The sequence below is a fragment of the Oratosquilla oratoria genome, chromosome 12 (genome assembly GCF_046742065.1).
Source record: "Oratosquilla oratoria isolate Oo_2021 chromosome 12, ASM4674206v1, whole genome shotgun sequence".
Lineage (NCBI taxonomy): Eukaryota > Metazoa > Arthropoda > Malacostraca > Stomatopoda > Squillidae > Oratosquilla > Oratosquilla oratoria.
This window is the reverse complement of record NC_134788.1, coordinates 6,423,380-6,448,914: the sequence shown is the minus strand read 5'-3', so window position 1 is coordinate 6,448,914 and position 25,535 is coordinate 6,423,380. Positions and strand designations below refer to the sequence as shown.

The 25,535-nt window shown below is 39.8% G+C and overlaps 1 protein-coding gene across 3 annotated transcripts in view; it reads left to right on the top strand.

Moving 5' to 3' along the window:
• Positions 1-25,535, top strand: part of LOC143030923 (uncharacterized) — a 311,312-nt gene that overhangs the window by 19,133 nt on the left and 266,644 nt on the right. For all 3 annotated transcript variants that reach the window (XM_076194184.1, XM_076194185.1, XM_076194186.1), the window contains 2 exons: positions 1,900-1,987; positions 13,336-13,497. In XM_076194184.1, coding sequence (XP_076050299.1) covers positions 1,900-1,987; positions 13,336-13,497 — 250 coding nt within the window. The remainder of the gene's footprint in view (positions 1-1,899; positions 1,988-13,335; positions 13,498-25,535) is intronic.

Sequence of the window (25,535 nt, the reverse complement as noted above, 5' to 3'; positions counted from 1 at the left end):
ACCCTCTCATCATGTACATCTTATCACATTCATTTTGCCCTGATTTACTCTTAGCTTTCTCCTCTCACACATCTCCAACTCTGCCATTAGTCATCTTAGACCCTCTGACCCAGCCACAAGTACTGTACAGTATTGTCAGCAGACAACAACTGACTCACCTCCCACATCCCTCCAGTAACCATCTCCAAATCATTGCCCATCATCTTTGCAATTACCTCCTATACCTCTTCATCCATGTACATGTTGAAGAAGAATGATAACATTACTTAACCTTAACACAGTCCTACCTTCACCTCAAACCACTCACTCATCATATCTAGCCTTAACAAGCTCTACTACTTGCATATTTTTGTCTGCCCTTAAGAACTCTCCCCCCATCTGCAACACTTCCCACAGTACTTTCCTAACAACCAAGTCTTAAACCTTCTTCAGATCCACAAAATTCTTGCATATCTGGATTACTACAAGAATTGATCCACATATCCTTAGTCTTTCCTTAACCCACACTGTTCTTCCTCAGTTATTTCTATTTCCCTCCATATCCTCTGTATTAAAACTCCCATATGTCTTTCCAACTACACCCAACAAATCGATCCCTCTGAAACAATTGCATTCATATTTGTCCAGAACTATACAAGCACTCCTCCAGTCCTTTGGCACACTCCACTCCCTTAAGTACACATTAACCACTTCCATACGGTGCCGCCTACGTAGACGGCATGAGGAGCAAGTAGGTACTCGCTGATGCCGAAGTCGCCATCTTGATTATATTTATTGTAGTTGTACGTACATAATTTTCATTCTCTCTAAACTGGCTTCATCAGTTTTCTATGGTTATCAAAATACATGGGTGAAAGAGAACGGACAATTTAGCACTGACTTTATTTTTTATAATGCGATTATTATTTCGAGACATCGCACGTCGGGCAGCTAATGCTGCCAGACGTGCGATGTGCCCCGGAGGGAAGAGGTTAAACAACCTCACTAGCTGATCCACTATAATTCTTCCTCCTTTTGTCAGACACTCCACATGACACCCATCCAGTCCAGACACTGTACCAGTTTTCATAATTTTCACTGGTTTTTGTATCTCCTTGTTTCATGCAGCCCTCTCATTTTCCTCTCCCATCATAGTCATTTACTTTGCATCTCCCACTGCCACAATCCCTCCCTCCCTCCCTAACCTCTAAATTTAACAATTCCCAGAAATACTCTGTCCATCTGCACCCTTTACCTTTTCCTCTCTACTTGACTCAGCCCCTCACTCTTTTCACTTCCTTCCAAGACATCATTTTATTCTTTAATTTTTTTTTTAAACTCGTTTCACCTTAAATCTGCTCTCCTCTTTTACTTCTTCACCTTGCATTTTGTTTCTTCTTGTATCTCTCATATTCTTCCCCAGTTCTACCATGTAATCAGTCCTCATGCTTGTTTCTCTACCTCCCCTGCCTTCATCTTTTCATCCCACCATTCACTGCCCCTCCTTCTGTTCCCACCCATTGTCCTCATTCCACATACCATTCTTGTGCACTGTATCACTTTCTCCTTGAAGCATACCCATTCTTCTTCTCTTGTTTCTCATTTTTTTCTTGTCAACACCTCCCATACTTTTCTCAACTTCTGTTATTCTTTATTTTTAGTTTGATATTAGACTTTCCAAGGATTGTAAAGATGGGTTCTTGATATGCTATGATCATATAGTGGGGGAGTGCTGAGATATTTGTATTGAGTCAATGTATTTTGATATTTACATATGTGTATGTATAAATAGTTTTAATTTTTGTGAAATTTTATATGTATAGTGAAAGCTTGTTCAAAATTAGTTATGGATAATGTTCATGTGAATGAATAGAGCTTTGTTCATATTTCTTATGATGTTGAATATTCATGAATCTACAGGAAAGACCCAGAGAATGCAGAGGGTTTGGTGGATGGTGTGACCTTTAAAGAATTCCTTGATGCCTTTGTTTCACTCCTGTCACAACAGGTAAGTGAGAGATAATGTGGTAACTTTCGTTGCTTTACTTTCTCGTTCTCACTCAATGTATTTTACAGGAAAGAGTTTAAACTCAGTTTGTATTATTTCTTGGACAGAAAGGTGGAAAAAGAAGATATGGGTAAAGTTCTGAGTTTATTCTTGACCGGTTTTGCTCAAAGCTTCTTCAGAGGAATGTTTATATGGGGCTATGCTGATGGTATTCATTTATAAACTGACTCCACATTCCCACAGTATAGGAAGGACTCATAGGTGACCGGGTAGAAGTATACAATAAATTATTATAATCAAATTGCCAGTTAATAGTTTTTGGGGGTGTAGTAAGTGTTGTGGAAATATACATGTTCATTCTAAATGGTGTAAAAATATTGTGGGAACCCAAAAAGTTTGTTGTGAAGATCATGTAAATAAAACAAAATTAAATAGAGCAGAATGTGTTAGAATTATACATTGGACAAGTCACCAAGTAACTCAACCTGCATTTGGACAGAAGGGTGTAGTGGAAGCTTCAATGTGGAATGTGAGTACTGTATTGGCCCCTCAGTGCACCTTCAAATAAAGCCAAGAGGATTGACAGATTTTTAAAATGAGCAACACAGAAATGATTCTCTGTCATTCATCTTCCAGGACCACCATTACTAGATACCCATCATGTGAGTGCTGTTGTTACAACAGCACTCACATGATGGGTATCTAGTAATGGTGGTCCTGGAAGATGAATGACAGAGAATCATTTCTGTGTTGCTCATTTTAAAAATCTGTCAATCCTCTTGGCTTTATTTGAAGGTGCCCTGAGGGGCCAATACTTGGTCTATATACCAGGATCAAGGTCTCTCTCACTTTCAACAATATTTCCTTTACCTTTTCATATAATGAGAGCTGAAGACTGGTGACTCCTTTTGCTTTCAGTAGGTAACATAGAAATATTTCCATACAAATGCAATACAAACAACAGTCCAATTTACAGTCAGTGAAACTTATTGCAACACTTATCATCAATCCATTATTTGTTGATTATTATGATTTCTTTTTTTCTTATGATTCACTAAAGAATTCTCTTGATTTGATGTTTGATACAATTTCACACTGTTCCCCACAGTCTTCTTATGAAGACTGTAGGGAACATTGAGGGGACAGAAAACTTCAACCCCAACTTCACACACGAGGTAGTCTCATAAAAAAAAAAAAAAACTAACAGAACAAGAAAATGAACAACTAAAGCAATTAAACTAACATCACAAAACAATAACATATATAAAGGAAACTAGAAAAAACTAACAAACAAAATATACGGAAAGACTGGCAATGAAAAAATGTGGAGGGCAATAAAAACTTGAAACTGAACCCCCCCCCCCCTCATCCATGAAGCACTTGGAATAACCCAAGACAGAATACCATCACATTAACAGCAATACTTCATCATCAACAAACTTTTCTCTAAAACTAACTTCAAACCCTTTATACCAGAAAACAGGAGAGTAATTAAAGAAATATGTCAAATCAAACCTGACAATGAAGCCAATCCCCCCTTTCCATAGTGAAGACAGAAAGGGTAATAAAGAAACTAGAATACTCCAAAGCTGAAAGTCCAGATAAGATCTCAAACATTCATCACAAACACCCTGGCCAAACAGCCATAAGAGACTTATGTTTTCTTCTACTGGTTAAAAAGCATCTCAAACATCTGGAAAAGAACTTGCATAATACCAATCTTGAAACCAAACAAACTTCCAGAAAACCCTGCATCATACAGACCAATTTTGGTACCATCCACAATTTTGAAATTGATGGAAAAGTTGGTTGCAACAAGAATTGAATCAGAAATCTTACCTCCACAAATCAAAATGGTCTCAAGGAGGGCCACTCTAACAGCACTTTGCTCACAAACATCACAACAAATACTAGAAGGATTCAGTAAAAAAGCCCCATTGCTGCAAGATGATTGAAGGAAACATTCAATCTGTAGATGTCCAGCATGCACATGTGCACATGCACGCATTAGCTATAGCATGTCAGATCCAACCTCTCCAGAAAACTCCTACAGGACTGCCTATTGTGTCAGACCTCACCATGATAATTTCGGCTGAGTGCGAAAGTACACAAGTGTACACCATTACCAGCTGCAAGTCATCATATGACCAATATAATTTTTTATACATGTTCCATGTTTGTATATATATTCAGTATCTAAACTATGCATACTGAATGTCCATACTCAGTTCATTGTAGAAGTAAAGTAAGCAGTAGATAGTAGAGAATAAGTCACATATAACTCTTTAATTTGGCAACAGACCATTTGTAATATAAATGTCAGTATTGGCAATCACCAGTATTTTTCTTGTGAAATGATTTGTGATGTTCAGTCTAGATGGAGACACAAAAGAAAACAAACCACAACTGCATTTGTCTCAACACCTCCAAACCCAATGTAGATTACAAACAAATTACATTCTGGCAGCGGCTGTTACGGATTCAAACTTCAACACTATATTCCTCTGAAGCAACAACTCTACATTCAAGCATCACGGATTAATAGATTCCATGTGCTAAGAAGATACATCAGAGAGCTACACTCCGGTCGAACATAGCTACTTCCCAACTCAATGCTCTTTGCTGCATTATCAAGGATCATACATATGAGCCAGTGCTCTCTGCTGCATCAGCAAGCATCATACTATGAGTCAACACTTTTCGCTACTTCGTTGAGCTGCCCACTATGAGGAAATCCATCTTTGCAGCATTACTCCCATGGGAAGATCAAAGTAACAAACTCCTACATTTGTACCAACATTCTGGTAATCTACTAGACAATTCCCCCTCTGTGGCATTATCCAACATTACTCCCATGAGTTGGACATCCTCCACCTCCATGCTACCACTGGGTTGGATGATAACCTCTTCCTCCTCCACCCCCTGCATCTAGCTTTGCAAGCCACCGATGCACCATTGTCTACGTATTCACACGAGCGTGACCTTCAGATTCACTTTAACGCCAAAGTCACCTATATATTTACTTTCTCTTCTTTGACATCTTAATTTTTGTGTGTTTGCATGTTTATATTTTCTTGCATATATTATTTCTGTAACTCATCAGCCCAATACATTTTACTAACTCTGCTCCCTGAATACTACAGTGTATCTTACCACCAAATCGTCCCACTGCATTTTCTGACTTGACATACCAACCCTTACATGCAGCTGCTCTATGCTCACTTCCATTACACCAGACATCCCTCCTTCTGCAAACAACTCTTTGGAAATTTCACCTGCTACTCAAAACACCATGACAACACAAAATCTTGTCACTGTAGTCAAGGATGAGACCACATTACCTCTCTTTAATGGCAAGAAAATTCCTGTACACAGTTTCCTCTCTGAGGTTGAATCAGAGATAACATGAAGGAAGATCACCGACGACAGAGGTAAAATATCCATTCTAACATCCAGAATAGACAAGAATAACACATTAGCTGGTGACATCATTCAGTCTGATATATTTGAGGAAACTAAATCTTATTAAATTTTGTAGAGCACTTTGAAAAATTAAGGAAAAAGAAAATATGGTAAGAGATACAGTGGATAAAAAGTGTATAGTAGTATATGGTCTAAAGTAAAAACAGAATTAGGTTCCTGAGATATAAAGAAGAGAAAGAATTGGCAAGAAAAATTCTAAAAGTAGTACAAGATGAAGAGCAAGAAATAGGAAAGGAAATAGAGGAAGTGCGTAGAGTGGGAAAATATTCAGGAGGAAATCGACCCCTAAAGATCAAATTAAGGTCACAAATGGCTGTGGAAGAAATACTAGCGAAAACAGGAAAACTAGCTAAAAGTGAGCACTATAAAGGTACATACATGGATAAAAAGAGACATGAATGATGAGGAAAGAGAAAAGACTTGAAGCAGAGCTAAAGAAAAAATGAGAAAAGAACGGAGACTGAGAAAAGGAAGTGCTATTGTAGAGTGTTAGACATGAGACTGAGAAAATGGCATATTCAAGATAAAGAAACAAAAAGGAATAGAGAACAAGATGGAGAGAGCAGAAAATTAGAAATGGCTTATACTAATACAGATGGATTAATCTAAGGATTAAATGAACTAAATGATTACCTGTCAGTAGAAAAGCCAGACATAATGGGAATTGTGGAGACAAAATTAAGGGGTCCACTATTACCAAACATTGTTGGACATGGATTATATAATCACTGGTTTAGAAATAGGGTAGAGGAAACATGTTCTTAGCTACGAAAAACTTAAATGTGAAAAACGCTACAAATGGAGAGAACAGGGTGGAAATGATCACAATAAGAGTTGAAGATATTGGCATGAAAGTAGAAAGTTTGTGGTGATTTATGTGCCTCCAAGAATGGGGTCTTGGAGAGAGAGTTTATTCTAAAATGTTAGAAGATACAAGGCTTTCATTAAATGAGATGCTGTTGGGAAGAGATGATAGTGAAAGGTGGAGAGGATCAATGGGAAAATGCATTACTTGACATGACTATAGAACATACAATGACACAGTGGGTAAAATAAAATACCAGATATAGAAATAATGAAGAACCATTGAGACTAGATCTATTATTTATTTCAGAACCTGAAATTGTTGATAAAATTGAATACAAGACACCAATTGTGAAGAGTGACCCCATATAACTTGAGTTAGAATTATAGGAAATATATATTGAGAGAAATGAGAAACACAGAAAAGGAAGACTGATGTGTATTAAAATGGACTATGAAAAACTTGGTAATTTTGTTCAAAAAGCAAGTTGGGAAAATTTCTATAATGAAGAAACACAGGTGGAAGAAAAATGGATTATTCTAATGGAAATTGATAATGAAGGCATGAATGAATATGTATAAAAAAACAAACAGGAAAAGGTGTGTATCAAGTGCTGGTTTAACAGAAGGTGCAGTGAAGTGAAAGATAAAAGAGATAAACCTTGGAAAAGATGGAAAAAAGAGAAAACTTAGAAAGTGGCAAATATATATCAAAGGAATGAATATGTGAAAATACATGGAGGAAAAAAGAAACTATGAAAAAGACAATAGAAAAATGTAAGGATCAGCTTAGACTATTGTATAGATAAGTGAATGGTAAACTAAAAAACAAACTAGAAATAGTGAAACATTGCCAAGTGAATATGGAATACACAGAAGATACAGATATGGCTGAAGTCATCAGCAAACACTTGAAGTTGGTGTTCACTAGAGAAAATGCACAACATCGGGATGAAGGGCGAGAAGCAAGATCCACCCCCATGAGTGAAATAATAGTAACATGAAAAGAAATAATGGACCAAATAAGGAACCTTGATGTCTGGAAATTGCATGGCCCAAATGGAATTGCAAACTGGATACTAAAAGAATGTAAAGAACTAATAGACAAAATATATAATAAGATGCTCTCTCAAAGAAGGAAAAATACCAGGAGACTAGAAAAATGGTGATAGTGTAACAGTATATAAAGGGGGAAACAAGGAAGACCCAACAAATTACAGATTGGTCTCTCTTACAAGAACTGTAGCCAAAATTTGTGAAAAAAGTTTGAGGAGAACAATATACTAAATCTTAGACAATTTGGATTTAGACCAGGAAGATCATGTGCCACAAATTTGATCTGTTTCTACTCAAGACTATTAGATATAATACAAGATAGGGATGGAGGGGCTTTCCTAGACCTACAAAAAGCTTTTGACAAAGTACCATACAAAAAACTTTTAAGAAAACTGGAAACCATAGGAGGTATATAAGGTAAACTACTGAAATGGAGGATTTCTTGCATGAAATAAAAATAAGGCTAGTTCTCAGAGATAAGAGTTCTACTTGGGAAAAGGTGATTAATGGAGTTCCACAGGGATCAGTATTGGCTCCAATAATGTTGGCTATTTATGTTAATAACATTGATTAGGGTGTGGAATGCTACATGAGCTTCTTTGCAGATGAGGCAAAACTTAAAGCGAGTACTGAAACTGATTGCAAGTTGCTGCAGAGAGATCTGAACAGGGTTTGGGAATGGAGTCAGAAGTGGGAAGTGGACTTCAACATTAAGAAATGTAGCATAATGGAATTTGGAAAAAGTAAAAAAAAAAAAAAGGATATCAGGACAATATAAATTGGTGCAAAGGAAGTAAAGAAAGTGGGATCTGAAAAAGACCTGGGAGTAATCATCACAAAGGACATGTCCCCTGATAAACTGATAAACAAAATTGTTGAAGAAACCTACAACTTGCCAAGATCAATAAAGGTGGCTTTTACTTGGATGAAGAAATGGTAAAGAAAGCACTATTCACACTGATAAGGTCAAAATTGTAGTATGCAGTGACACTATGGTCACCCATTACTAAAAAGAATATAAGGAAAATTGAGAGAATCCAACAATCCAACAATTTCAGAACTGTCATATGAAGATTGTGAAAACTAGAATTACTGATTCTGGAACAAAGAGAAAGAGATGACTTGTTGACTATAGAATAATGAGAGGTATGGAAGTCCTTGATAGAGAAAACTTACTAAATTGGGATAAGAGAAATACAAGGGAACATGGAAGGAAACTAAAAAAGGATAGTTATAGAAGAGACCTGAAAAATAACAGCTTTCCCCACAGAGTGGTGGATGTATGGAACAAACTAGATGAACAATAGTGTGTGCAAAGACCATACATGAATTTAAGAGCAATTTAGACATGGCAAGATACAGAGATGGGACACCATGAGCGTAGCTTCCCTTCCTATAAGATACAACTAGGTAAACTAGGTGGTGGATGTCTGGAATAAATTGGATGAAAGAATAGTGTGTGCAAACACCATACAAGAATTTAAGAACTAGATGTTGTGACATACAAAGACAGGTCACTATGAGCATAGCTCCCCTTCCCATATATGACTAGAAAAATACAACTAGGTAGGTAAATACATAAAAGGAGATCAAGACATACATCTCACACTTGCCATCACCCATACCAATGCTCTTCATCAAAAACACAATTGGTTTGTACATACTATGACAAACCAGGATATCTTTCAAACACATGTTACAGCAGAAACCCTTCATAACCAAACTGACACTGATTATCACTGTACATGTATCCACATGAGTGATTGTTGCTGTGTGCTGTTAGCACAGAGGCAACACAGATCAAACTCCCCAGATCACTCTCCTGCAAGGCATTCATGTAACACATCTCCTTTATGACTATAGAACACCAAGATTCAATGCACATCAAGGACAGTTACTCCATACCCATAAATTCTCTCATCAACACAATAAACTCTTTCTCGGTCTTTTGAGCTTTATCTTGGTTGTAGTTGTTCTCTAGACTGTCCGAGCAGACCTGTCTCCCCAAGGAATGCCACAGCTGAAATGGGGTTTTCCCACAAATCCTTTATGGAATGTATGTTGTGTTGTTTGCATGCATGATTGTGTATAATGCAGTCTTCCATGATGTGTTGAATAGTATGGGGTGAAGTGTTTCATCCTGGGCATTTGTCCACAGTGCAGTCATCCAGTCTCTTCTGGTAGCTTAGAAGGCCTGGGTGGTGGCTGCATCACAGTCTGGCCAGGTGGACTCTGTCGTTTTGTGGGAGAGGATTCAGAGGGATGGATATCAGGTGGTCTGGCATGTTCTTTATGCCTTGATGGACTTGGAAGAGGGGCAGAATATTTTAGTGAGTTGCTAAATGTGAAAGAGAATAGGGAGGGAAAGGTAGTTGCAATGGGAAGCACTTAGAAAGTGACATTGATAAATGAGGAAAATGGAGGAGAAATAAGGAAAGATGAGGTGAAACCAGTTATTAAAATGATGAGAACAGGTAAGGCACATGGGTTGGATGGGTGCCATGTGGAGTATCTAAAAAAGGGAGGTACAGTGATGGTGGACTGGCTGATGAAGTTTAATGTTTGTCTAAAAGAGGTTAGAGTACCAAAGGACTGGAGGAGTGCCTGTATAATTCCACTTTACAAGGGAAAAGGGGACTAATGTGAGTGTAGTAGTTTCAGAGTGATCAGTTTGTTGGGTGTAGTTGGGAAGGCAAAAAGGGAGGGTTTTGATTGAGAGGATTAGGAAAGGAACAGGGGGAGTAATTGGTGAGGAACAGTGTGGGTTTGGGACAGGTAAGGGTTGTGTGGATCAGATTTTTGTGGTAAGTTGTATATGTGAGAAAGCTTTAGGAAAAGGTAATGTTTTTTATGCCTTTATGGAATTGGAAAAGACTTATGACAGGGTAGACAGGAAGGCACTATGGGAGATATTGCAGATATATGGGACAGGAGGAAAGCTGTTAAGAGCAGTCAAGAGTGTTTACAAGAGTAGTAAAGCTTGCGTTAGAATTAGAAATGGAGAGAGTGGTTTGAGGTAAAGGTGAGACCTTTCCAGGGATGTGTTACATCACCTTGGCTGTTCAATTTATACATGTATAGGGTGGTGCAAGAGGTAAATGCAAGGGTAATGGGTAGGGGATTGGAGATAGTTAAAGAAAATTGAGAAAATTGGGAGATAAGCCAGTTGTTGTTTGCTGACGACACTGCACTTGTAGCAGGATGAGAGGAGGGATTAAGGAAGTAAGTGACAGAGTTTGGTAAGGTGTGCAAAAGAAGGAAGTTGAAGATAAATGTGGGTAAATGTAAGGTGATGAGATGTACAAGGGAGAGGATGGCAACAAATTGGAAGTGAGTATTAAGGGAGAGAGACTGGAGGAAGTGGATATTTTTAGATACTTGGGTGCAAATGTGGCAGGAAAGAGGAGAGTGGAGGTGAAGGTAAAATGTAGATTGAGAGAAACAAGTAAATGCCTAGGGGGGATTAAGTACTGAAGTGGTTAAAATGTGTAATGAGAAATAGACACTTGGGAATGAATGCTAAGATGAGATTGTATTAAGGAGTGATTTTTTGTCCTCTCATTATGTTCACATGGATTTTCATTTGCCTTCAGATGCATAGATACTTGGAATAGCATAGGTGATAGCCCAAGCCTGAACAATGCATGGGTTCAAATCTGATTATGATGAATGGAAATCAAGGCTATAGATTAAGGTGAAACTGTACATGAATTTGAGGCTAGATGGGATAAAATTGGGAGAGTAGGAGGCAGGACCCAATGAGTGTTGCTCCTTTCCTGTATACTACAATTAGGTAAATACAACATGGTTCCCAACATTTAGGAAAACAAACATAGACACCTTACAAGTTATACTAAGTAAAGCTTTAAGAACAACAACTGGATGCACCAAAGTCACCTCAATAGGTCATGTGCACATGAAGCCAAAACCCTCCCCATAAAAAAAAAAAAAAAAGAAAAAAAAAAAAAAAAAAAAAAAAAAAAAAAAAAAAAAAAAATATATATATATATATATATTATATATATACATATATACATATATAATATATATATATATATATATATATATATATATATATATATATATATCTGTAGCATACTAATACATTTTCAACAATCTACTACCTGTACATCCTGTACATACCTGTACTACCTGTACATCCAAACTAAAACACATTCACACTCTTGGGATTATTGGATATGACAAAAACTTCAGGAACTGACAGGATCTCAACCTGGATACTTAATCCCTTACATATGATGATGCCTATAAAGGTGTCATGAGGCATGAGTGGGCATCTTGATTATGTTTATTTTGTAGTTGTAGCTGAGTAACCCTCATATTCTGTGAACTGGCTTGATCATATTTTCTGTGGTTATTAGTATTCAAAGTGAAATAGATCAAGGAATACAGCTATAACTTTATATTTTATAACATGAGTATTTTGATACATCATACATCAGGTAGCTGATGCTGCCCACAAGAATTTGACTTGTATTGAAGTATTTAAAGAATGTAGGGAGCATGTAGCCGACAAGATTCACAGTCTTCTTATATGTTTGTTGAAAGAAGGCATTGTGCTGCTTGACTGGAAAAGGGCCAATGTGGTACCAATTCACAAAGGTGGAGGTAAGGAGACACCAGTAAATCATAGGTCAGTATCACTAGCCAGCACAATAGTGAAAGGATTGTGAAAGATTGATGGACCAAATATCTTGAAGAGATGAACATTGACAGACAGTCATTTTGGCTTCAGATCTGGATGGTCATGTTTCAAACATTTTAACCCATTTAACTCCGATGACAAGATTCTTGTCATTTGGTCAAATAAAACAAAAAATCATAAAACACCAAAATGTTTGATCAAACACCAGAAAAATATGACGTCAGTCCTCGCTTCGCTTTGCGAAGTGAGGACTGACGTCATATTTTTCTGGTGTTTGATCAAACATTTTGGTGTTTTATGATTTTTTGTTTTATTTGACCAAATGACAAGAATCTTGTCATCGGAGTTAAATGGGTTAAGCTTTTACTCGAGAGTGGTTAATGTGCTGCAAGAGAGAGAGAGGGATGGATGGACTGTGTGTATCTTGACCTGGAGAAGGCTGCAGCAAAACTGCCCATTTCCAAAACCCATTAATCCCCTCACCTTCATCAGGAGATGCAGCCTTAAGTGGCTGGAATGGGTCCAAGATCTCTCCTTATCTACTTCAACTGCATTTCTTACACTTTTTCACATGTAGAGAGTTGACAACTGGCAACTTCTTTCCTCTCACTGCCATATTGAGCAGGTGACACAGAAACAATCTCACACTACAACACAGACAACAAAGTTACTTCCCTTAGAGATCTGTGGGAGGTTTAAAGGACCATTGGTAGCCAATGTGGGAATTCCTTATGGTGAAACTTGAGGCAATGATTGATTGAGGATTCTTCTGTGAGGCTAATGTTTGGCAGGGTTTGATAGAATAAGGAATTTAGTGGTCTCTCATGAAGTGCATATTTTGTTATCTAATTGTGAATTTCTTTTTGTGGTATGGATGTGTTGTGTGATGCAGGGGGAAGGTTTCTAGACTTTTGAGTAGTGTGCTGCTGGTGTGTTAATTATTGCATTCAGTTGGTTGTGCTTGTCTGATGTAATGGGATGGTCGATGGGTGTTAAACACTTGCAAAGAACTCTCATGAAGTGTATATTATGTTATTTGTGAATTTCTTTTTGTGGTATGGATGTGTTGTGTGATGCAGGAGGAAGGTTTCTAGACTTTCAAGTAGTGTGTTGCTGGTGTGTTAATTGTTGCATTCAGTTGGTTGTGCTTGTCTGATGTAATGGGATGGTTGACGGGGATTAAAGTCTCTTGTAAAGAACTGTGGATCCATCACTTTCATGTGTTCTGTGGGAAGAATTTTGGTTTCTCTGTGCAGGCAACCTATTGGGGTGGTTTTTGTACATTCTGTTATTATTCTCCATGCATTGTTGTATTCATCCTATGTTATCTTTTTCACAGGAGCAAAGGAGCAAGAGTCCACAAGGTGGGTTTTCTTCACCTATTGTGGAGTCTATGAGTGGACGGACAGTAAACAGGGATCTTGAAACGTCACCTCAGGGAGGAGATGTGAAAAACAAATCAAGATCCTCATTATCCTCAGTCAGAATGAATCTAGTGCAGGTTAGTGTTTATATTGAATTGAGAATTTACAGGATGGGTACAGTGTGGGACAGTACATTGTTATATATTTCTATCTGTATGCCAATAGGCTTTTTCCCTATTACAAGAGAGGTCCAGCTAAGGCTTGCATCCAACTCCATCCATCACTCAATTGTTTCTCTTGTACCTCTCATATGCTTACCTTTCAGTAAGTCAACATACACTTGCTTCTTTTCTACCACTCTCTTCACCTCTTCATTCCAGCATTCACTGCCCTTCCTTCTGTTGCCTCTCATCCTCCTCATCCCACATACCATCTTTGCATAGTTTGCCTCCTTGAAACACATTCTTCTTCTGCATGAACTTCCCTTTTATCCATCACCACCTTCCACCCTTCTCTCAGCTCCTGGTATTCTTTCTTCTTTTCCTTTCCATTCAGTCTGTTAACTCTCAGCACCTCTCTACCTCCCACCCATGTCCTCTTCTTCCACTTTTCCTTCACCCTCAAATTTCCTTAAAAAAAAAAAAAAAAAAAAAAAAATCCAGTCTCCACCCATGAAAACAACATCCAGAATTCTTCCCATCCTTCCCCACCGACGGCTTGCTACCTTGATGTGGTGGGGCTTATGAGGTGCGATGAAGAACTGGGTGAAGGTAGCAGGGAAATCACACACCCTGGCAGGTACAACCATGCTACTAAGGCCAGTTCTGAGCGCCCAGACCAAGAGCAACCAACTTTCAATCCTCCTACTATTTTCAGTTTTTCCCTTCTTTTTCTGTCGGAATTGACCTTTTGTTGATGACCTCACAAGATGAAATCCTTCACGAGCAATCATCAAATCAACCCTCCATCCATAATCACCCTAAAGAAAGCCCTATGGCGATGGCTAGTGACGATGGGGGCAGGAGAAGGTGATCTCTGGAAGCCTCTAGTCACGAACTACACATAGGCGGTGTGGGCAAGATAAATCGCTCTCATGTTGGGATTGAGGCAACAGCATGGTTCGGTAGCTACCCACATGACTGAGCAGCCCTACTCAGGATCCACTCTGCTCACCCCACATGGGGAGGGGGCTAGAAAAGGTGCCCCAAACATAGTTTGCCTCGTAACCACCTGACTGGGGAACCGCCCCCAGTAAGGTCACCCTCACTGCGGTCAAGACAAACCCATAAGAGAAAACTCTCCTAACGTTGACGACCTATGCATGACCAAGGATATGAGCAAGGCCTCTACTGGTTCTAGAGATGAAAGTCCACTGTCTTTCATCACACTGGAACCCTATTCCGCTAAGCCACAGCGGAAAAATAAGAACAAAGAAAAGTCTTTCCCCCCTCTAATTAATCCACGAGGACAATTGGATGTTTTGCCTGGGATTTTTGAGTCCCATTATAACAAATATTTAACTTTATCCATGCTCAATGACAACCCCATTGACTCTTTAGACATTTTTGATGTCCATAGAGAAATTATCCAATGTATTGGCAGGGAACCCAAAATCATCCCCCAAAGTAGTGGATCACTTCTGATAGAGGCTAACTCTCCAGAAGAGAGCTCAAAATTGCAGAACATTGGAAAAGTTGCTGGGTATGAGGCAGATTGTACCCCTCACAAGACACTCAACCAATGTAGAGGAGTTGTCTACTCCAAGGAACTACTGAGGTTTTCTGAAGAAAAGCTCTTAACAGAGTTGAAATCCCAGCACGTTTCAAGTGTTCACTGGATGAAATGAAAAGGAAATGGCACTCTTGTAGACCAACCTCTAATAATCTTAACATTTGACCTGCTTAGGGTTGATTCACACTATCGGTCCGGTTGCACTCCGCTCCGGTTCTGAGGTATTCAGGGTTGATTCACACTATCGGTCCGGTCGCGCTCCGCTCTCAGTTCTGACGTATTCACACCATCGGTCCGCTCTCGTTCCCGTCATCCCCCCTCCCTCGACACCAGTAGAAGTCTTACCATCAGTTACGAAGGATGTGTGACTTTTCTGACGCCGAGTTGGCAATAATCGCTATTGCACTTGATGAAGAAGAAGAAGGAAAACAAAATAGAAAAAGAAAGAGATTGTGGGTTCAACCTATGTTGCAAGATAGGAAGACTGAAGGAGAATTTCATACTCTGTATCCTCGTCTCATTGATGATGAGAGTAAATTCCACAGCTATTTCAGAATGAACAAAGGAACATTTGAGAAAATACTATCCAAAATTGAGGATGACCTGAAATGTACCAGAAGATGCTGCACTTCCTGGCACTGATGTGCTTGCACCATATGTTATAGTGGGAGATGAGGCTTTCCCGCTGAAGAGAAATTTGATGAGGCCCTACCCAGGTTCACAGACTGAACATAAGGTAGAGAAGAGGATTTTTAATTATAGATTATCTAGAGCCAGGAGGATAGTTGAGTGCACATTTGGTATTCTAGTGCAAACCTTCAGAATATATTTAAGGAAACTTAAAGCTATGCCTTCTAACGCTAATGCAATCATTACAACAACATGCATACTTCACAATCTGATACACCCAAATGCTGTTGCATTACCAGATACTGTTGTCATGCCTCCATCAAACACAGTACGTCCAATGAGAGGAAGAGGGGGAAATGCTACAAAGGAGGCTTTTGGCGCGAGAGAAACACTGAAAGATTATTTCAGCTCCCCAGCTGGTTCAATGCCTTGGCAAAATGATAAAATATAAGTAGACAAACAAACTTGGGTAGGAATATTTGTTGAGTGAGCTAAGGAGATGCATTTCCGCAGTGGATAATAGGTTGTTATTATACATATGGAATTTCTTTCTTCGGTTAATAATGTGTATTTTTTTTCTCTCAGTACCTTGGCAATATGATAAGTATGCAAACATTATTGTATAGGAAAATTGTTTAGTGAGGATAGGAAATGCATTTCCACAGTGGACATTAGGCTATTGTATGGAATTTCTTACCTTCACAACCCAGCTGCCTGCTTATTTCAACACAGCTTCTTCTTTTCGCCACGTTATCACTGTAGTGCAGCGAAGTCAGGTCATACAGCTCTGGTTTACCTTTTGACTAATTCTATTAGCATTTCATCTGAATCCACAAAATTAAAGTAAGTTTTGTAGGTTATATTTTATTCAGTTGGTGCTTATGTATATCCTCGCTGTACGCATTGTCACTGTATCAGTGATAAATAAAAAGAAAAGGCATTTTTTTATCATTTTTCTAACTTTCTCATGATCCCATTGTGGTGTTTCCTTTGGATTATCCATGGTTTGGTAGGACAGAAGGTATAACTACTTGCTTATATGAAGGCTGAATCTCGACTGGAGTGGAGCAGGAGGAGCAGGACCGTGGCAACTGAGTTCACACTGGCGCTCACAGTTCGGTCACGCTCCGCTCTCGCTCCAGTAAAAATATCTTTTGACGGAACCGTGACCGGAGCGAGACCGGAGCGAGAGCGCAAGTGTGAATGCTTCCATTGAAATTAATGAGACAATATTGGACCGGACCGAGAGCGGAGAGGGAGCGGAGCGCGACCGGACCGATAGTGTGAATCAAGCCTCAATCTTCCATCATCAATATCTGCTGCTTGGTATAAACTGAAGGTTAGACCATATATACCTTCACCAAGAAGATGTTACCACTGCCAAATGTTTGGTCATATATTCACCACATGTCGCAAGAAATTAGCAGGAACACCACCGATTTGTGTCAATTGCAGTGAAAGCGAACATGGAGAATGTACAAAAACATCGAAGTGTCTTAATTGTCATGAAGAGCACCCAGCTTCCTCTAGATCTTGTGAAAAATATATACTAGAAAAACAAATCCTAAATATAAAGGTCAGAGAACGTATTAGCTACTCTGAAGCAAGAAGAAAAGTGCTTGATTCATCAAAACCTGATACTAAGACATACTCAGAAGCCCTTGGCAACAAATTACAGCCTACAGGCCACCTCACCACTAAAACACAGCCTAATACGGATAAAATGGAGACCGATCAGTCACACCAGATAAAGTGCAAACAATCAACCAATCGATCAGTTGACCAACTAACTCGCAATAAGCGAACACGGAGTTCAGACTCTTTGGATTGCCCAAGTGGCAAAATTCAGAATAGAGATTCTACAACAGCTGTATCCAAAATGCCATCTAACAATTCTTCCCATATTGGGGTATGGGAGGCCCTACATCATCACCCAAGGGCCCAGATAGTGGCCCTCTTCCCACCCCTGAGAGGGGAGTGGGAAACCTTTCCCTCAACCTAGAAGGATCAACAGGAGATCCTTCTGTACCTATAGAGAAAGTGCCAGTCCCTCCCCCTGTACCTGTAGGGCCACAGGGAAGTTCTACCACCTCTGGTAGACCTAAAGAAGGTCCTACATACATACATATACCAAGGCTTTTTCCCCCTTACAAGGGAGGTAGCCAAAAAGAAAAAGGCATAAAAACACTCCCACCCATTTCATCCCTAAATACACTCCACACCCCTCCCACCCTCCCTCTCATCTGAGCACCTCCTGGATGACGGGTCATCCCTGCACCCTGCCCACCGCCCTGGGTCAGAAGCAGTGTCGCAAGACACAGTACATCCACAGCAAGGCCACTTCATTTAATCGGCGACCCCCCCTCTCCGTCCCCCTCTGCATATAATGCGAGGACGGGGAGAAATCCCTTCGGGCTGCGTCAAAATTTACTCACACATACTACCCCGGCCCCCACCCCCCCACCTATTCCTCCTCATGCAGTCACAACATCATCCATATACAACCATTATCCACTCACCTCTGTCTTCCGTCCTCTCCCTTCCTTCCTCAACAGACATTCCCCTCTTCCCCAAAGCCCCCTTCACCCCATCCATCCACCTCATCCTAGGACGTCCCCTCATGTTCACTCCCTCCACATCTGCCTTCCATACCTCTTTTACTAGTCTTTCTTCACTCATTCTTTCCAGAAGGTCCTACTAAAATTAAACCTGGAGCTCAGTCATCTAAACCACCAAAGCTTCCAATTAAAGCTGAGGTCCATTCAATTCCACAATCTAAGACCAAGAAGTCGGGTAACAACACCACCCAACATTCCCTGAACCATAAATGAATTCACTCTGCTCCAATGGAATTGCCAGGGACTAAGAGCCAAGTATGAGGAATTGAAACTGCTAATCCATGACCAGCAACCTAATATTATTTCCTTACAAGAAATAATGTTAGACTCATTCACCCCATACCCTAAAGACTTCATAGCATACCGTACTACATATGATCCAGATATTGGTATCCATGGGGGAAGCATGTATATCCGTAAAGATATACCTCATGTTCCTATCCCTCTTCAGTCTCGATTGCAAGCTGTTGCGATACAAGCCGGCTTGAATCGCAGATATACAGTCTGCTCCCTATATCTACCACCAAATACTAATATAACCAAAGATAATCTGTTGAATCTTATTCAACAGTTACCTCAGCCATTCGTTATTATGGGTGACTTTAATGCTCATCACCCATTATGGGGTGATGTTACCTCAAATCAGAAAGGAAATCTAATTTCATCTATTTTGGAGCAGGAGGACATTACTGTTTTAAATACTGGTGAACCTACTCATTATCACATTCAGACTGGCTCTACATCATGTATAGATTTATCGATCTGCAGCTCAAATTGTGCTTTGGACTTTGAATGGAAAGTCCTTGATGACTTACGAAGCAGTGATCACTATCCCACTGTATTGTATACACAGGAAGGTGCTCCTACTGATGGTATTCCTCGCTGGTGCACTGAAAAAGCCGACTGGGACAAGTTTGAAGAATTGAGTACTGTCCAGAACAGTATTGACAGTTTTTCTTCAGTAGAAGCTGCACTGGAGTGCTTAAATGACACACTCTACACTGCTGGCATTAATTCCATCCCAAAGTCATCTGGAAAGTTTAGGAGACGCCCTGTACCGTGGTGGTCTGACACCATACGAAATCTACATAGAGCAACACAAAGAGCTTTGACTAGATTACATCGCCATAGAAATGATGAGAATTTAGTTGCTTATCGTAAAAGCAGGGCATTACTTTGAGGTACCATCAAAGAAGCAAAGCATCAGTCTTGGGCTAAATTTGTATCATCATTCAACTATAGAACACCAGCATCGATTGTTTGGAAAAACTTGAGAAAAATATCGGGGAAATACATCATTAGCCCTCCACCTGTTTTAAAATTAGATGGCTCTTTGGTCTTTGATCCTAAAGATGTCAGTAATGCCTTAGGAAATAATTTTGCTAATATATCTAAACCAGACAACAGCTCTCCTGGATATCAATACCGAATGAGAGAATAGCAATGTAATCTTGACTTCACTGCTCCTCATGAAGAATTCTATAACCTCCCTTACACTGAAAAGGAATATGATTCAGCTTTGAACTCAACTCCTGCAGTGATACTTCTCCAGGTCCTGACAACATCACATATGCCATGTTGAAACATATATCTCCTGTAACTAAAGGTTTTATTCTTGCACTTCTTAATAGGATGTGGTTCGAACATTCGTTTCCCAGTGTTTGGGAAATAGATATTATTTTACCTTTTCTTAAGCCTAATAAAGATGGTTCAATTCCATCAAATTACCATCCTATTGCCCTCACATGCTGCATGTGCAAAATTTTAGAAAAAATTGTCAATGCACGACTAGTCTGGTATCTTGAACGAAACCACATCATATCTGATATTCAATGTGGTTTCCGTTGCATGCACTCCACTGCAGATGCCTTACTTTGGCTGGAATCTTCTATTTGTAAAGCCTTTGTCTCTAAGCAACATCATATCATTGTTTTCTTTGACTTAGAGAAAGCATATGATACCACATGGAAGCATGGTATTCTTAAGGCTGTACATGCTATTGGCATTCGAGGAGAAATAGCTTTTTTCATCAAGAATTTTTTAGCCAATTGTGTTTTTAGAGTAAGAGTTGGGAACGTCATATCTGAAATAAGGAAGGTGTACCTCAGGGGTGTGTTCTCAGTGTCACTCTCTTTAGTTTAGCTATAAATGGGGTGACATCTGTGATTCCTCCTGATATACTTGCCACCCTTTTTGTAGATGACCTCTCCATTTCATTTAGAGCTAGTAGCATGGCAATAGCTGAAAGAAAACTACAACTCTGCATCAATAAAATAGTTTCATGGGCTGATAATAATGGTTTTAAATTTTCACCCAGTAAAACTGTCGTACATTTCTGCTGACTAAGAAGTCTGCACCCTGACCCTACTATTTGGTTAAAGAATGACCAGATTCCTTGTGTTGATGAAACCAAGTTTTTAGGACTTATTTTTGATAAGCACTTTTCTTGGGTACCCTACCTGAAAACCCTGAAGACACTATGTCTAGAGACAATGCAAATTTTAAAAGTTTTAGCACTTACCTCATGGGGTGCTGACCGCAGAACAATTTTGCGGATACATCACTCCCTTATTTTATCAAAACTATTGTATGGATGCGAGTTTTACTCATCAACTACTTCATCCAGACTGAAAATTTTAGATACGGTACACCACGGTGGAGTTCGTTTGGCCACAGGTGCTTTCAGGTCTTCCCCAATACCAAGTTTATTAGTTGATGCAAGGTATTGTTTTTGGTTAACAATAAGGTGAAGTAAAACGCTGCACGTCAAAAGTTAATATATTGTACGAGTAAGGTACACTTCGTCTTTCCACTCTTCACCACAGTCACGGAAATGCACTGATGCGTACAGGACGAGCTCGCACAATAATCTGTTAGTGCTGCGTGACAAAGCACTCGGGATCCTATCCAAAACAGTTGCTAACTTTTATTTATCTAATTATTTTAATTATTCATTTGCATACAGAATTTTACATTTACACACTTTCAGTTACATGACAACTTCAAATTTGATAGTAATAAAGATCTATATCCCATTCACTCAACTTTCGCATTACAATTTATATGACAAATAATTAACAGGTACAACGACTTCTAGAACTCTGGAACTCACACTAAAGCACGCACGCACGCACACACGTACACAGAAACTACGCATTAATCTAATTCTACATGTAGTTTAATTTCTAACCAATACATGCATACAATAAACGCTCGGCCACGTGAAAGGAGCTGGCCCCAGCGACTTACAATGTAACGTACAAAAGATATAAATGCAATTAGTACATGCTGGCATATGAACATTATATATATATACATGGAGAACATACATGGAACATTAATTTAATAAAGGAAGGTAGTGGAGAACATTTTTGGCAGCTATAGGGATTGAAGGTTCAAGAAGTATGACGGTTGCGAAGATTATATGGGTGGGAGACAGGGGATGTTGAAATGGGAGGGGAGGGAGGAAGGGGTTCTGCGGGAGTCGGAGTGTCATTGTCACAGTCTACACCTCGAGAGAAAAGCTTAAGGGTGTCCAGGTGCATGATGGATTCTGTGTCTGAATGCAAGTGTTTTAGTTTGACTTTGTTTGTAGGTTCTAGTGCGAGGACACGGAAAGGACCAAGAAATTTTGGTGAAAGCTTGGAAGATGGAGAATGGTTCTGGGCATATACAATGTCACCTATTGTAATGTTAGATTCTCTAGCATTTTTATTGTGAAGACGGGCCATCTCGTCTTTAGCAAGAGAAAGAGACTGAGTAATTCTCTTGAAGAGAGAGCTGATATTTGAAAGTGAAAACTTTACAAATTCATCAAGGTTGTAAATGGGACCTATTTCTGAAGCAAGAAGGTCATATGGGAGTCGCTTGTCGGAACCAAAGATGACAAAGTGAGGCGACTCTGATATGGACCTATTGATGGCACTGTTAAGGCAAGACTGAATCATAGGGACATGGTGATCCCAGGAGAGATGGAGATCAGAAGCGAGGTGTCGGAGAACATTGAGAATCTTTCTGATTTGCCGTTCAACAAGGCCATTACATTTTGTGATTTGAAAGGACTTGCAAATATTGGAAAGAATCTCATTGTTGAATTCCGTGCCATTGTCAGAGAGAAGAACTTTGGGAGTAGTGAAGGGGCAAATAACTTTGTCAATGAATGTCTTTGCAATTGTTGTCGCAGTCTTGTCTGGGATAGGTGCAAGTATGCAAAATCTGGAAAAATGATCCATACACACAAACAGGTACTGGTTTCCACTAGAAGTGAGTGGTAATTTGAGAAGGTCAATTGCAACCATATCAAAGGGTTTGCTAGGGATTGGGTATGTCAATATTGGAACTTTACTTTGAATATGACCTTTATGGCTAGCACATGAATGACAGGCGTCAATGTGGTTATGGATATCCTTTCTCATCGTAAGCCAAAAGTACTGAAGTCTGGCCTGTGTAACACATTTGTCTTTTCCTGGATGTGCAGCAAGTGGAGAATCATGTAAAAGGAACAGAACTTCAGGTACTAAGTCAGAAGGAACTACGAGTTGTTGTACAAGTCTGTTTGGTTCATGCTTGTTGGAAAGTGTGGTGTCGTGATAAAGAACGTCATTGACAAGTCTGAAGTGTTCCAAGGAGGTAGGTAAGTCTGTAAGATCAGATGTATCTCCTGACTCGAGAGAGAATATCACACGTTTCCACATTGGGTCGGATCTTTGAGCTGCTTGTATACGCGCATGAGTAAGAGTGACTGGCTGAGGGAGGGTATTGATAGCAGCAACATTTCTAGAAAGTGCGTCTGCAACATGGTTTGCTGATCCGCGCACAAATGAGAAGGTGGGACTGAATTCTTGAATAGTCAAGAACCAGCGAGCAAGTTTCCCGGACAAGTTCTTGCCTCTGAAAAGTTGAAGAAGTGCCTGGTGGTCTGTATGGACTGTGACAGGATAGCCTAGAATGATTTCCTTAAAATGTCTAAGTGCATATATTACAGCAAGAGCTTCAATTTCTGTGACAGAATAGTTCCGTTCAGCTTTGTTAAGGAGTCTGCTGGTAAAGGCAATAGGGCGAAGGTGTGTGTCTTGTTCTTGCATGAGGACAGCACCAAGACCTTGGAATGAGGCATCGGTGTAGAGAATAAAGGGTAAGTCATAGTTAGGAAAGGCTAAGACAGGAGCAGTGGTAAGGGCATTCTTTAAGTCTGCAAAGGCTTGTTCCTGGGCAGACGACCAGTGGAAGGGTACATCTTTCTTTAGTAGGGAAGTAAGAGGGGCTGCAATTTTTGAATAATTGCGGATGTACCTACGGTAATAACCTGAAAGACCAAGGAAGGAGCGAAGGTGCTCAAGGTTCGTTGGACGAGGGAAGTCAGCAACAGCTTTGACTTTATCAGGAACCGTAAGAATGCCATCAGAAGTTAGTACATGTCCAAAAAACGAATTTCTTTCTTAAGAAAGGAGCATTTGCTGAGTTTAAGTTTAAGGTTGGCATCTGCAAGACGAGAAAAGACTTGTTGAAGGGTGTGAATGTGGTCGGGTACAGATTTGGAAGCTATTATGATGTCATCCAAATACATGAAAACATTTTCACCAATAAAGCCATGAAGTACGGTATGCATAAGTCGTGTGAAGACAGAAGGAGCAGAAGTGAGACCCATAGCCAAACGTTTGAATTGGAAATGACCAGAAGGGGTAGAGAAGGCTGTTAGAGGTCTGCTTTCCGGAGCAAGAGGAATTTGAAAATATCCTGACATTAGGTCTAAAGTTGAAAAGACAGTATTATTCTGACCAACAGAATGTAGGATTTCCTGGAGAACGGGAATGGGCGTTCTTTCGGGGACAGTGATTTTGTTAAGCTCTCTAAAATCAACAACAGGTCGAAATGTACCATCTGGTTTGGGAACAACAAATAGGGGAAAATTCCACTCAGAAATAGAAGGTTCAATGATATCTTGGGCAAGCATGTCTGCAATGAGCTTGTCCACAATCTTGCGCTTACTGTGCGGGAGTCTATAAGCCGGAATATAGCAAGGTTTAGAGCCATCACGAAGGGGAATGTGGTGGTGAATGAGGTCTGTAGAACCTAGGGATTCACCTGGCAAGGCAATGACATGGCGAAAGGCATTGCATAAAGAAGTTAATTCCTGTTGAGCATCGGGGAAGTCAAGGGTTTTGAAGTGAGATGCGTCAATAGGAACCTGTGCCTGATGCACATCGGAGTTAATGGTACAAACTGGCAAGGAAGAATTTTGGTCATCTATGACTTTTACTCTTGAAGGATACACAAGAAAATCACATAAGTTAGTACCAAGTTTGAGGTGGAGGGGAGCATGAGTTTTTCATCATCAGTAGTGCAATTTCTACGATTAATAGCTGCTTCGACATTGTTAAGGAATGAATGGAAGGGAATATTGGAACCTGTGAATTTGGGTACGTCTACAGTATCGTGTACAATAGTCATGAGTTGACGGGGTTGTTGGGTTGAGGAAGAAGCCATGTTGGTAGGGCTTAAACTTGGGGATGAGAACGGAGAAAAAGGTAGGGGTGGAAGGTCGTTTAGTGACACACTGAGTAGCGATGAGAATTTTGGGGAGGGATGAGGTGAAGGTGTTGAGTCTGTGGATGAAGGTAGACTCTGGAGGGAGGGGCTACGAAAAATATTACAAGGAAGGTCTGTCATAAAGGATGTACTGACTGCCAAAATGGTTTTCCACTTACCTTAGAATTACTAGAAGAAGACGTCTTGAGATGTAGAGAGAAGACACAGAGGGATGGAGAAACACACAGGTGAAATGGAAGAGCAGTGGAACTTGCTGCAAACAGTGGAAGATTTTAGTAAGGGTACACAGAAATCTATTGGAGTTATAAGGAATTATGAAGGTATTTAACATTAATATATACATACACAAAATAATACAAGTAATAATGGTAATGATATAAAGAAAACAAAAAGTAACACTATTGTTTGTATGGCAATGCTAAGTTATAACACAACACTGATTTTACGAGTATAAATAACTGCTTTAGAAACTTAAGTGCAAGAATGTCACTTATGGAGGAGGGGCTCAGTAAACCGACTGGAATCGTCGTGTAACGGAGACGACGTCGGGTGGGTGATGTGGAGGGTAGAGCGCTCAGCAAAGACGGCGGAGGTGGTTGGTGTCGCAGTGGAGGCGAGTCCGTTGGGTCTCGCTGTGAGGAACGGAG